Genomic DNA, 14,881 nt, shown 5'->3' on the forward strand with positions numbered 1-14,881 from the left:
TAAAAGAGACTTAAATGACATAAAAAGAAGTAATATCAAAAGATTTGTAATCTTTAAATACTAATACCAAATTGATTTTGATAATAAATTAATGAATGGCAATAAATGATATATATAGCTATCTTTAATCAGATTGAAAAATTTAATTGTTATTGTTATTTTATTATTTTAATTAATTATATATATCTTTATGATAAATATTTAAGAAAAATTAATTTTTTAATCTTAGATTATATTAGGATGATAACGTATAAAATACATATGAAAATCATTATTTTTAAATTTAATTGATATTTTAAATACTTAATCCACTAAAATTCAATTATATTCTTAAATAATATTTGAAACTCATCTAAATGTATAATATAAATAAATATATTTATAATTAATAATTTATATTTTAAAATTTAATAATTTTAGGAGAGATTTCTAAAAAAAAATCTATACTTTCAATTTTCTTTTGTAATTATATTATATACTTTTCAACTTTTTCCATTATACCCTATCATTGGCGTGACTAGCATATGGTATGATATTTCCATTAGTCTAAGTGAACTGAATAACAATGAGTAACTGTGCAACTTTTCAAAATATGAAGTTTAATTGGTAATTTTTTGAAGTGTAAAGTATAATTAAAAAAAATTTTGAAAGTACATTAATTTTTTTTGGTAAATTATCATATTTTGATCATAATAAAGAATTTTTGTGGTCAAAGAAACTTTATTTTTCGTATTTATTTGTAATGGTGGTATTGCATAAGGATATATCATCATAAAGAAAAATGGTATTTTTAATACAATATGTAATTAATTCATAAGGATAGTTATATTTTATGCAGAGGAGAGGGAAACCAAGAAGGAACAAGTTATATAATGAAAAACGTTGGAAGCCCAGATCTGAACACTAATATTGGTTAATTCAATCTAAAGCTTTTGCTTCATAAACACTAATATTTACCTTGAATTCAATCTTTCCCCATCGTAGGATTTCCACGCTCAACAAATTGCATAATTTCAATCAGCAAATGACAAAATTTCAATTAAAAGAAAATCAATTTCTTAACAAATTGCAGAACTTCAATCAATAAATAGCAAAAGTTCCAACAAAAGAATTTTAATTTTCCAACAAATTGCAGAATTTCAATCAAGAAAATACATAAACACAATGAATCGTAGACAATTTGGATCAAACATGCAAGCTCTTGTGGATTACATCATTTACAAGTTGTATTTGTTGCCAACGGAGAGGTGAGACTACTAAGAGATATCCATAAACAACTTGAAGACGTTGAAGATGAACTTGAAACCATTAAATAATTCCTGAGAGATGTAGGCGCAAGGTTGGATAAAGAAAAATGTGGACAGCACGAATACACGTTTCATGTGGCAAGAACAGCATGGCCATTTGCATCAAATAGCTCGCTTTGCCAAGAATTTGATGTTGCGCCATAAGATAGCCTCAAAGATTCAAGCTATCAAGAAATCAGTGGATGAAGGGAAAGAAGGGAAAAGTATGGCTTCAAATTTTCATCAGAGCAAGGAAGCAATGTAAGGCCAAAAACTTTCCATGACTAGTCGCTTCAGTTGCTCGTACAAGGCGTTTTAATGTTAGGAAGGAGGGGAGGAGGGAGAGGGCTGCGTTTAATGGAAACGAAGGTATTTTAGTCTTTGCAATTACACAAAAAGCTTTAAAAATGGACAGAGGGATTGGCAAAATACAAAGTTAGGGACTAATGGACAGAGGGATTGGCAAAATACAAAGTTAGGGACTAACTACTATAACTGTCAAAATCCAAGGATAAATTAGCAAACAATGGCAGAACTAGGGACCCCCGAGTAATTCATCCCATTTCACATTGCACAAACCTGTTTAAAAGATTTCGGGAAAAAACTAGATGTTTGATCCTCAATCAATTGTCCAGACTACAAATATGATAAACAAGGCCTCAAATTTGATTTTTCACTCCTGTATATCAATTACCATGATACGACTGGTGAAGACTTGCCTGTTGCAACTAGAAGAATCTACAACAAGAATGCATATGCAAAGAGCAGCGGTCACGCCTTTCACCTATCTCGCTAGATGGTGCAAGATTCAGTGAACATTTAGCAGGCTTCAAAACAGTAAGGCTGGCAAATGCAGTCTATAGCATGCATCAGTTTTCTTCGGGGGCCTACAGCATCTGCACCCATATCCTTCAGCTTCTTCATGGTTAAAGTAACCAACTGAAACTTGCTGACACTCCTACCCTGAAAAATATTCACAAATTGCCCCAGTCCAATTGATGCTAGCCACCTGCTCAATCCACCTGCCTTTTGAAGCTTCTTCTCAAGCAGTGATGCCCTTAGCCTCTGATTTAGCAGCTTGCTCCCATCAAGGAAATGCCCTTGCCCATGCAATAGTCTTGGCTGCTTGATTGTTCTTGAATTGTTTGATACCCCAAGCATATTATGAGGTTTAAAAGTTTGGGCTCTATCGAGCTTTTCAGGTTCTATTTCTACATTTAGTCTTGGTCGCTTGTGTACTGCCAATATGTGCTGTGTAGGAATTCTTTTAGACATCATAGTACCTCTACTAGGAGCCATTGATGTCACCTTCTCTCGTTCATCAACTGAAGGCATCCTGTTAGATGTCTCAACTGGCACTGTTGATGTATTATTTACAGCTTTTAAGGGCATGGTTTCCAGCTTACTTGATCCTGGCTTCGGCATTGTGGATTTTCTGGCATTAGGCAGGGCAGGTATCAAAATAGTGATTCTCTGCTTTTTAACTATAACCCAACTATCTTCTCCGTCCAAATCCAAATCACTCAGAGAGCCATCCTGACTCGTCAGTGGTCTTTGTTTTGGTTTTCCCATTAGGTGTGGACCTGCAAAGTGCAAAGTATTATATTAGACGGCAGAAATAAAAAGCACAAAATACTGGAAACTAAAAATATTTGCTAACTCATAGATGAAGAATTATAACATTCCTTCCAAAACATAATAAAATCAAATAAATTGCTATTGTTTGTAATAATAAACACTATCATTCACATGTCTAGTAACCTGCTGCAAGGACAACAATGTTTGCTATATATAACTACTGCTTTTGACAGGTAAATTTGCCAAGCCTAAGTTTTACATAAAATTTCTCGCCACATATAATGGACCACACTAAGGCAAATATAAAATATTCTATCATGTAAACAGGAAAACTTTGTCTGGAACTTGGGAAATCAACAGGACTTCCAGTAGCTTCTTCTAGCCTTGGGAGTTGGAACACCTAAAGATGCTAAGATCACACCTTACAATAAATATCCTGCCAGTTTATGGCAATGTATGAGCTCCCAATCAAGTAAACAGTCTCACGACAGCAACATAAAATGTAATTAGATTTAGTTTTATAGATCATAAAATGACTATGTTAGTTAAAGATTTAGCTACTCAAAGAGAGTAAGAAATTGATAGTAGGCTATTACACAGAACTTTTTAGCTGTAGTAGATAAATTTTATAGCTGGAACCAAAAGTGGATGTTGCTTACAATCATAAAATGGATATCACTACAGCATATGGAATCTAATGAGACCAAAAGATGTAATTAAGAACATCTGCAGATTACCAAAAGTATACTCGAAGAATTTGAAAATCTATATCAACTAGTGATCTTGAAGATCATAAAAAGGGTAGATGTTGGCAAGTCCTCTCATGTCCACCAACACTCCCATTCTTCAATAACTTTCAAACTACTTCTACGTGAACTTTATAACTCACCTATATCCATAAAATATTATTTTAGTTTACAAAGCTTCAACAAGATCACCGAGAATAAAGTAATCATAACATTTGGGATTCATGTTACTTCAGCATGTGATAAAAAGAAAGAAAGGCAAGCCTTGTGCAAAGATCAATTTTCTCCCAAAAAAGAAGGTTGCATATATCTAACCCCACCCCCAACAGAATCCACAATACAAGAAGTCCTGTGCAGCAGGACACCCTCAATAGCATATGAAAGAGATAGGGGCTACTTCAGCCAAAAAGCAGCCTGTCTGGGGTTTTTAACACTTTTACAACCACAAAAGCAACAATCACTGCTGTCATACAGCTGCAACATATATTCTGCGTCAAACAAAATATACATTGTATGTTCCAAATCATGCATATGTGGAACAAGCGTTCTTACAATTTCAAAGCAATGAGAAGCATGCCTCATTCACTGAAATTGTCACATTTGATCAGTGGTATTGGCTGGCTAAAATGCTTGCAAGATTTATGATTGTCAAAAGCCAGCTCTATTGGTGGGAGGTTATTTATAAAGGAATAATCCCCACCCCAACCCACCCAAACATGCTATTCAATCATTTAAATTTCCATGCAATAATCATATGGGGTAATCCATGAAACAGAGTCTACTTCAACAATGTATTTAAATAGTGGAATAAATTATATATATATATATATATATATATAAAACACACACACACACACACACACACACACACACACACACACACACACACACACACACACACACACAATGTTTGGATTGTATTTAAGATGCAGGTAAATACAGCCAAATTATTTACTCACTCTTTATACTTGAAGTGCCTGCAAAAAATCACGATTGAAGGATTAAAAAGCAACCCAGATTGATAAACCTCATCAGTGAACTGAGATGAAAGTCAGCAACTCTGCTAATAGTATGACATGTCATGCAAATGATGGTAGTAGTGGAAATTCTCTATAAAACCAGACAAGAGAACAACATTTTCAAAGATTCAAACGGAAAAAGAAGGGTTAAAAAGAAAAGGTTTCATTTACTTATCATATCTACTCTCCCACCATTTCATTGAGTGACCTTCCTCTGCTTAAGAATATGATTGCATAAATTCAAGTAACTGATTGCTTTAGATAACCGGAGTCTATACAAACAAAGAGATCACCTGTGGGAAACCCATGTAGCTGTGCAGAAAAAGCTGACCCAAATCACAAAGATCACCAATTATACCTACCCGAATTAGGTGTTTGCCAGAATTATACGAGTAAAAGATGCTAATCTTATTAAATTTCCTCACTTCATCATGTAATATACCAATTAAGTGGAAACAATATTACATCCAGGCCAGGCCATAAAAGAAGAGTTATCGCGATAAGCAAACACTTAAGCTAGGGATTCTTGTGTGAAAGTCTCATAATACAATCAGGAGAATAAGAATTAAAATAAGAAAAATAAAACCCATCAATCGCAAGTAAGTAATTAATACTGTAATTGAATTTCAGAGAAGCTAAACAACCAATGCAAAGAAATTACCAATTATGGAGGTCCGAATCCAAGCAGGGGAAATGGAGCCAGTAGGTGAAGGAGGAGGGAGAGAAGTTAAAAGAGTTGACAGAATTACTACCAGGTCCAGGTAATGCGTGATGCGCACCTTAGTCCTTATCCACTTTAGCAGTTTAGCTACTACTTTTTTTATTTTATTTTTATTTTTTTTATTTTTTAAATTCTCTCTCTGTAATTCTTTGAAAACCATTTCAATACATTAAATTAAATTTTATTGATATTTTTTAAAAAATAAATCTTATTAATTAAATAAATTTTCCAATTAACTATTTATTGTTATAGGATCATGCATTGCTTATGAGTTAATATTAATAAAATATTTTATTGATAAAGGATTATGAATGTATTTAAGAAATAAATTATTTAAATATTATTTTTTAAAATAAGATAAAATTTAAATTAAAATAATGGTCAATTAGAGTATATAATTGTTTATCTTGAGTCAATATTTGATGAATCAAAAAATTTTAGGTTAGTGTTCCCTCATAAAATTTTAGGTTGGTAAACTGAGAGAGAATTTTACTTATATGCAATTGTAGTAAAAATATTAAGAATATTTATTTATTAAAAATATTTATTCAATTAAATTTAATATTTTAATAAAATCATAAATTAAATTAATTAAGTGAAAATTTTGCAGAATTTATCTCTTAAATATATTGATATAATGAAAGAATTCAAATTTCTTAAAATCATGACACATGTCTGTCTCACGATTTGCTAAGAATAATCAATAAGATTAAAGGGGATACAGGTTGTAAGCAACCATAAAGGTTTTCATGGGCCTCAAACAGATCTGCACAGGCCCAAAAGTGATTGTGACAAGTAAATATAGAGTTTGCCTGCCCATATGAGCCCAATGAGTAATATTAAGAGATTAGTTATTTCCATGACCTCCAAAACTCTGAAACTCAATGATACAATAAAGAATAGACAACCTAAACCCTCCTACAATTAGGGCTGAGCACAATACGGTTCAAACTGAAAAATCGAACCGAATCGATTCAATTCAATTCAATCGATTCGGTTTTAAAAGTTAATCGGTTCGGTTCGGTTTTAATTTATAAAAATTTCGGTTATTTCGATTCGGTTCGGTTTTGAAGAGAAAAAAATCGGTTAAACCGAACCGAACCGAATAGTGATTTATATAGTCAAATCGAATTAAATCGAACCGAATCGATTTTTGAATTAATTTATTTTTATGGAAAATTTATGAATTATATTTAATTATATATATATTAATTATTTAATTTTATTGATTAATGGTTATTAGGTTCAAACCAAAGTTAAAATTAGACCAAATAACTTGAAAATCAAGTCTAAATTAAAAAATCAATCAAAAATCAAACCGATCGGTTTAAACCGAACCGAACCGAATTAAAGCAGTTCGGTTTAATTCGATTTTTCACTAATTTCGGTTCGGTTCGGTTTCTAAAATTGGCGGTTCTGTTTTGATAATTTAATTCGGTTCGGTTCGGTTCGGTTTGAACCGATTGCTCACCCCTACCTACAATATAAGAACAAGCCACGACAGCTATAGTGTCTACTGAGTGTGATGTAGCTACAGTAATAATAAATAGTGACACAGCTACAGTAACCAGGCAGGCACATTAATCTCAAGATAACGACATTGATACTGCAACGTTACAACACAGGAATAACAATCAATAAGGTATCTGTCCTTGATGATTTTGACCTTATTTGTACATCCCAAAGCCAAATGGGAAGTTCTCATTGGATGAACGAGGGTATATGATGCCCATCAGTACTAGGTGCATATTGTCTTTGAGCCTTTAACTACTACTTTCAGATTCCTAATATTTCTTCTTTCTAAAAACTCTTTATTTTCAATTGGCTAACTTAAGCATTAAAGTACCAGATTAGGAAGATCCAACCTTCACAACTTTTGTCTTGTAGAGGATGTTTAATCACTATAAAGTTGTTCATGTGATTGCACAAGCTCATTTAGTGACCGTCCATTCCACATGGAGGTCATTTGAGGCTTCACTAGCGTTGCCTTCTATCAATTAGCACCGTTTGTGGGAAATTAAGGTGAAGATACCCTGTTTTATTAGAGTTTCCATAAAAAAGCCAATCAATCATGAATGCACCTATTGAGACATACAGAGACAACAGGAAGCTAGATAACTCCCCAACTAACCCTAACAACATCCCACCTTTACCACAAGAAAGCCAAGCTTAACTAGCTTTACATAATTTTCCGACTACCTTCCTAGTTATCCTAATTACCCTATTATCTTTGAGGACAATGTTTGGAACTAGTGGTTCCTTTTATCCATTCCAAACACATTAACTAACATAGAACTCTATGTCGTGCCACATAGTGACATAACATACGAGGGCTCGTTGACCAGGTCCAAGAGTAAGCTTATTACTTTACTTGCTTTTATTTAGAATTAAAGAAGTTGGGCTGCACTTGACAAGTCCATGGGGTGTGTGTGTTGGGCTTATGTTAAAATATTTGGGCTTAAATTAAAATAAAGATAATGGACTGAGTATGAAGAAACAAGCCCATTTGTGTGTAAAAAGGCCCCATTGTGTAACACATCTATTTGCATAACCTGGTAAATTACACTGTTCCGGAGACCGGTGTCGGTTCGGACAATTAAGAGGATTAGAATTATGTTTAAAACACCTAGAAAAGCCTTGAATGAAAATTAATAGTAATTACCAGTTAGTTAAGTATAAACAAGAAAAACAAAGTATAAAAAGTTAAATGAGCCGATGGTCACAGCGATGGGTGACTTTACCAGAAAGTGACTGCGAGGTCAGTCCCAACTCAAATTTTGAACGGAAAATTGTGACACCGCGGTCCTAAGGACTATTGCGAATCTAGTGAAAAAGAGAAAATCACAGAAAAGAGTTGATAAGTAGGTCAAATAATTAAGTCAGGATTCCGGAAGAAATATCGAATTATTTGTAAACTGGATCAGACTGGCGAGGGGCAAATTGGTCAATTTACCCCTAGAGGTGACTCCTGACCTAACTGTCCAATAAAATCGGAGAATTGAAAATTTCGGAATATATAATTAAATTAAAGAATAATGAAAAAATTAAAGGAAAAGAAAAAGAAAAAGAAAAGAAAAAGGGTTATTACATCACGGTGACATTACCTATATGACCTCATAATTAATTTCCCTTTCTATTTACTAATTTGACCAAGTCAATATTAGAGATAAATATACAAAATAACAAATAAAAGAAATTAATTTGGGGTCTTCATCTTCATTCCTTACCGCCACCACTCTCTCTCATGTCCCTCTCTCTAATTTTCCACCATGAAAGCTTATTTGCAAGCTTTCTAAACCCTAAATTCCACCATAATTACCCTAATTTCTTTAGTTAAATCTTATGTTTGAGTGTTGAAAAGAAGCTTGAAGAAGAAAAGAAAGGAAGAAAGGGGGTGAATTGAAGAATTGAAACTTCAAAGTGAGGTTAGTGAATTAAACTTGTAATTTTTAGTTAAATTCATGTGTTTATAGTTTAAATAACTTAGAAATTATGGAAAATGAAAACAAAATAAATTTGTGTGGACTAATTGGGGGACTTCGGTCAACATTAAAGGGAGTAGTGTTTGACTTATTTGGGTGCAATTAAAGATGCAATTAAGCTTAATTAAGTATGTAAATCATGTTTAGACACTTTAATTGCACTAATTAAAGGAGTTACAAAATTAGGGTTCTTGAGCCTCTTAAATTGGGAGAAAAATTATAGGAAATGGTCAATTGATGCAAATGACCTTAATTGAGATTAGAAATGGTCAATTGGGACCAATTGTGATATGTTGGAATGAGTGGAAGTAAAACCAAATTCGGATAGGTAGGGGTCCAATTCTGGACAAACTGACCTAGGTCCCTTTCAGGGATTAAAATTGAAATTTTATCAACCCAATTGATATGAAGCCAATTGGGAATGAAATTAAACACATAAAGACACAATTTTCATTTAGAAACCATGCCTAGAAAATGACATTTAGATAGTGAACAATTAGGTCAAATCTGGGTAATGTGCACTGCCACTGTACAAAAATGACTAAATGAACAGTGTTTGTTCATTTAGCCATAACTTAAGCTAGACAGGTCCAAATGACCTGATTTTTGTGGCATTGGAAATGTATGACATAGCACTACAACTTTCATGAAGAACACCAACCTAAATTCTGTCAATAACCAAGTCATTTTGCTACCTAAAATTAGTTGTCCAAAACTGCCATAATTAATAAAGTGCCCAGAAATTTTGGATAACATCAATCCGGCCAACCCTATTCAAAGGACCATATCTTGGGAAACAAAACTCCAAATGGAGTAATTCAAAAAGGAAATTAAAGATAAGACAATAAGGAACAACTTTGATAAATGATATTTAGCCAAATTTCCATAGTAACTAGACTAATAGAACAGTGCAAAACAGAGCACCAAAACTGAAAAATTGAATTTTCTCTTAGGAGACTTAGAAATTAAAATGGCAAACAAGACTAACAAATTAGGCACTCAAAATGTGGTATGTGGGGGTAACGAGAATTGGTATACCTATTTAGTATGGAAAAGTCAATATTTTGACTCAATGGTCAAATGAATAGTAACCACTATAATCAAGAACATAGAGAACTCAATTTATGGGATTATATAAGTAAAGTTTAAATGCAAATTTCAATTGCTAAAATTATGATTAAACATAATTTGAATAAATATTGAAACATCTTAATTGTGTACTTCAGTGGTAAAAGGGCCTTCCAAGGAAAGGAATCGACAGGAGTGAAATAAGGAAAGACTAATTACGAGGTTTGTGCACAATAAATGTTTTTCACTTCTTGTTTGATATTGGAACATTTATTTACATGTTTGTATTTAAATGGTGCTTATGAATTCTTTGAGAAAAGTTGTGTTGCCTATTTTGTAAATGGAAAATTGAAATGAAAATTAATTAATGTTTTATATGAAATGTTGAATATTATGATTTTGAAATTGTTTTTTATTCACACTTTGCATGACAGTCCCTTATTATGTTTCTCCTCCACTTGTGGGGTTGAGTTTGATATTTGATCATTTTTCTCCCTCTCTGGCTTGCTAGTCTGAGGTGAGTTTGGATGAGTACTCATTAGCTAGCCACCCACCTCCCTCATTGATTTCCATTAGTGGGGTGAGTTTGTCTTGTTGTGATGTACAACACGGCATGTTCAGAAATTTTGTGTCATGACCTAAGTGGTATTATTGATAGACAACACTGTGTTTATTAAATTGTTTGATCAAATTTGTGTTATATTGAGCTTTGAAAATTGTGAAATATTTAAATTGTGATATGTTATAAATGTGATTTGAAAATTATGAAATGTGATTGTGTAATGTTCAAATTATGATTTGGCAATGAATGGTTTATGTTCAGCTTTTTAAATTTTATTGTGCACCACTGAGTAAAATTTACTAAGCGATAGCTTAATTTTACTATCGCAGATAGGGAAAATGACATAGCAACAGAATGAGCTGCTACAGTAATAGATGAGCACAGTTTGGAGATTTTTGTACGGGTATTTGTTGATACCCTTGTAGTTTATTTTGATGTAAATAGTTTAGTGTTATATGTATTAATATAAAATTGAGCAGTTAAACAGTAAATTATAATAATATTATCTTTTAGATTTTTATGTCTGTAAATTAAATTGAGAATGCAAATTATTTATTTTGAATGCAATGTGCATGAATTTATGAAATGTTTTGATATGACAATTTTTTATTTGAAATTGTGGATTTTGAATTGAATTGTTGCTATTGATGTTGGTTTGAGATATTTGGAGGTTGGGGTGTGATTGAAATTCAATTTGGAAGTACTTTTTACAGGTTAATTTTTTTTGTTTTTCTCAATTACAGATGGCACTCTGCCGAAATTTCTACAAAATTTGCGGAAAAATAAAAATGGTCAAAAATTTTACCAAACGTTTAAACTCCAATTAAAAGTTTTTAATACCTGTTAAAAGTGCTCGCCACCTTCAAAAAGTAAGAAAATTGTTTTAAAATCCCTTGTAGTATATTTAATGGGTTACCGGTAAATAAAGTACGGTAATTCATTAGGTGTACTACGGGATCATGTTATACCTTACGGAGTAGTAAGGTGTGACACATTGGAATTGACTAAGTCAAAGAAATCAGAAGAAGATTGTAATATCTTGCAAATAAGAAAGGAAATAAGGCTGAAAAGCTTTCAAATCTCCTTAAATTCATGCATCAACTTGTGGGCAGATTTCCAAAGTGCTTTTTTTAAGGATTCAACATTATTCCTTGTTTAGAAGACTGTTCAAACTTCATATTTAATAACGTTACTATCTTTCCTTTATAATGCTTGTAATCAGCCTATATAAAGGCTGACTCTTGTAAGCTCAAAGCATTCTGAGTTTTTATCACAATAACAAGTGTTGCTTCCTTCTCTCTTATAAATATTATTTGTTTGTGGTAAAGTTCTAACTTATCATAAGAGTTCTTTGTATAGCGTCTTCATTGGGATTGTATTCTTTATTACTCTTATCAAAGTTTACATTCTATAGTTATTCCCTTATTTTTGCCCTTTATTACTATTGCATTTTAATTCATAAAATATCAAAAAGAAATCCTTTCTTTTTAACTGAATTCTGTTGAAGTTTGATTTTAGTATTATATTGCTTTATCTTGACTTATTTTTTATGGTTCAAAGTTATTTCTTGTTTCTTGATTCATTTCAACTGAATATCTTATTTTTCATAACTCATCATTTTCATTCTCTCCTTCACAAGGCACATCACTCTAGAACATATCACTCCGGTTGATGCACGTTATGACATGGATGAATTATGCCTTATAGTTAAGAGGCCTACTTGTCCTAGCCCCACCTCATATAAAAAATACCATCCCAGTTCCCCAAACCAAAACCAACCTAGAGAGAAGTGAACATTGAGAACAAAATAAAAGAAAAGGAACCTATAATGTAGGAGAGAGAACCACTTACAAGGCCAAAAAGCAAAATTATACAATGCAAGATACTCGGGAGCAAAAAAGGAGTAGAGAGGTAACCCATGTGGTAAAAGGTGGAGAAGAGATGGAGGATGAAGAAGAGTCAGTTTAGATTCACTTGCTTGCTAAGAAAGAAGAAAAAGATCTAAGAAAACCACATAAACCTATACAGGGCAAATGATGTAGATGCCAAATTCCATAAGATGATGGAACAATTTTGTGCAAGGTTCCAAAGGACAGAGGTTCGGGGGGATATATGCTTGAAATTCACCTTTCAATTCAGGAGTAGACCATTCCTTCAAAGTTTGTAATATCCAACATGACTCCCTATGATGGAGCTATAAATTCTAAGCATCTTGTAATCAATTATAGAACATTCATGGAGTTGCAAATACAATTAAATGTTCTTTTGTGTAATTATTCCCCACCACATTGATAGGAGCAACCTACACATGGTTTAACAAATTGGAATCAACTAGTGTAATGTCTTTCCCAAAACTGACCATAATGTTTACGTGAATGTTTGTAGTTAATGTGTCAACATAAAAGGAAAACCAGTTGTTTGGAGATGGAGAAATAGAGAAGAATATGTGATGTGGTTTAATAGAGAGGCTTTTTAAAAACCAAATATGGATGAATTATAAGCTATTGGGATGATGTAAATTCCACACTCCAACACTCCATAAAGATGTGCCGACTCCAAAATCCTCAGTGGGTGAGTCTTTGTCTCTCAATATTAAGTTAAGGAGGCAATGAAGGTGAAGAAGAAGAATAAGAAAAGTTGGAGGAGAGGAAGGCCTCTTGATAAGAAAAAATTATACAATGAAATCAATGTATGTACAATGATTTCATTGTAACCATTGATTTTGATAGGTCTCATGTGGGTTCTATCATAATCAATGATTATAATTAAACCATTGTATGTACAATGATTGCACCAGATAAAAATTCCTTGATAAGAGGGGGAGGCGATTCAAGGATGACTGGATAAGGATCTACTTTGACTCTTAGAGGGTCTCTCATTCCATGAGGAAGACAGGTTGGCGAGTTAAGGAGAGTAGGAATGGCAAAGGGGCAAGGATCGCTCTCTCGTCCCCGCTCGATAGGAGTTCAGGGCGAGGACTTCCTCACCAGGGACTGAGTTGTTTCAAGTGGGTTTGAGGAGGGATTAAAGAAAATTGATTGAGTTTAGGGAGGTGAAGAAGGCCTCTAAGTAAGACTATAAGAGAGGAAGGAGATATAAAGATATGCTTTCTTAGTTTTAGGGAGCGTTTGAGTCTATTATCTACGTAAGTTGAAGTGTTGAATTATTGAAGGAAATGACTTTATTTTATAGATAACCAATAAAAATGGCTAGGAATGGCAAAAGTTCCTGAACCAGCCTCGCCCTGCCCTGCCCCGCCTCACTCCGAACCTGATCTATTTTTCTTGACCTCGCCTCGATCCTAATTTGTGTGGGGCAGGGATGGGTAGACCTTTTTCTCGCCTCGAAACCCCGTAACCAGCTCCGCATAGTAATATATTATTATTTATTATTAAAAATAATTAATTTTTATATATTTAAATATTATAATTTTTAACAAAATATATAAATATATTATTAAAATAATATGTAAAACTTGCATTTCTAATTATATTTTATTTTTTAATAAATAAATTTATATTATACACTAATAAATTAAAATAAAAAAATAAAAAGAAAATTTCCTACGGGCAAATCCACCCCGCCCTGTATCCTGGTGGAGAATGCTCCGCTTAGGGGTGGCTACAGTTCAGGAATCGCTAGTTACTGCTTCTAAACCGCCGGTTTAGGTTTAATGAAATTATGAACCTGAACCAAACCTCTAGGGGACGGTTTGAAAGATGATTCGTAAACTGCTGGTTCCGATCCAAGTTTCGATTTAAAATAATTCGAAGGACGGTTCGAAAAAGGACGGTTCAAAACGATTTAGAGGACAGTTTAGGAGCGGTTTAAGGGTGACTAAGACAAAAAAAATTAGAGAAAAATTTTATTGATTTAGAATTTAAGTTATATTTGTAAAAATATTTTAATTTTTCTTAGAAATCTTTCAATTAAAATAAAATAAGAAAAAAATGAAAATATTTTATCTTTAAGAAAAATTTAATAAGTAAAGATTTGAATTTATTAAAAAATTAGAAATGAAATTAATTTTTTTTTAAGAAATTAAAAAAAAAGTGTATGAACTTAATTTTTCCTATGTATTCCTTTAGGATTTAGAGGAATCAAAATTTCTAATTCTATTGTTTACCTTTTTTAAAAATTATATGATAATTGATAGTTAAAAAAGTATAAAAGAGAAAAAAAAATAGAGAGTATTGAAAATTTTATCGATGATATAAAATAATAATAGGGTAACTGAGATTGTATTATAAATAAAATAATAAAGTAGGGAAATTAGATATTACTGAGAATTAAAAAGAGTGTAGAAAATAATTATTCAGAGAATTTGAGAGAAAATGAAAAGGTAATAAAAATTAAAAAGAGTATAGATTAATTGCGTAGAGAATTAATGATATATATATAAATTATGATTGGGGGTGA

The 14,881-nt window shown here is 32.4% G+C and overlaps 1 protein-coding gene across 1 annotated transcript; it reads right to left on the reverse strand.

Moving 5' to 3' along the window:
* Positions 1-1,836: 1,836 nt before the first annotated feature.
* LOC110647799 (uncharacterized) lies at positions 1,837-5,434 on the reverse strand. Its single transcript, XM_058147331.1, has 3 exons — positions 5,291-5,434; positions 4,570-4,587; positions 1,837-2,869 (listed from the first exon to the last, which is right to left on the reverse strand). Exon 3 carries the CDS (start codon positions 2,856-2,858, stop codon positions 2,106-2,108), a length of 753 nt encoding a protein of 250 aa, XP_058003314.1. The 5' UTR covers positions 2,859-2,869; positions 4,570-4,587; positions 5,291-5,434; the 3' UTR covers positions 1,837-2,105.
* Between the last annotated feature and the right edge of the window lie 9,447 nt (positions 5,435-14,881).

The sequence above is a fragment of the Hevea brasiliensis genome, chromosome 5 (genome assembly GCF_030052815.1).
Source record: "Hevea brasiliensis isolate MT/VB/25A 57/8 chromosome 5, ASM3005281v1, whole genome shotgun sequence".
NCBI lineage: Eukaryota > Viridiplantae > Streptophyta > Magnoliopsida > Malpighiales > Euphorbiaceae > Hevea > Hevea brasiliensis.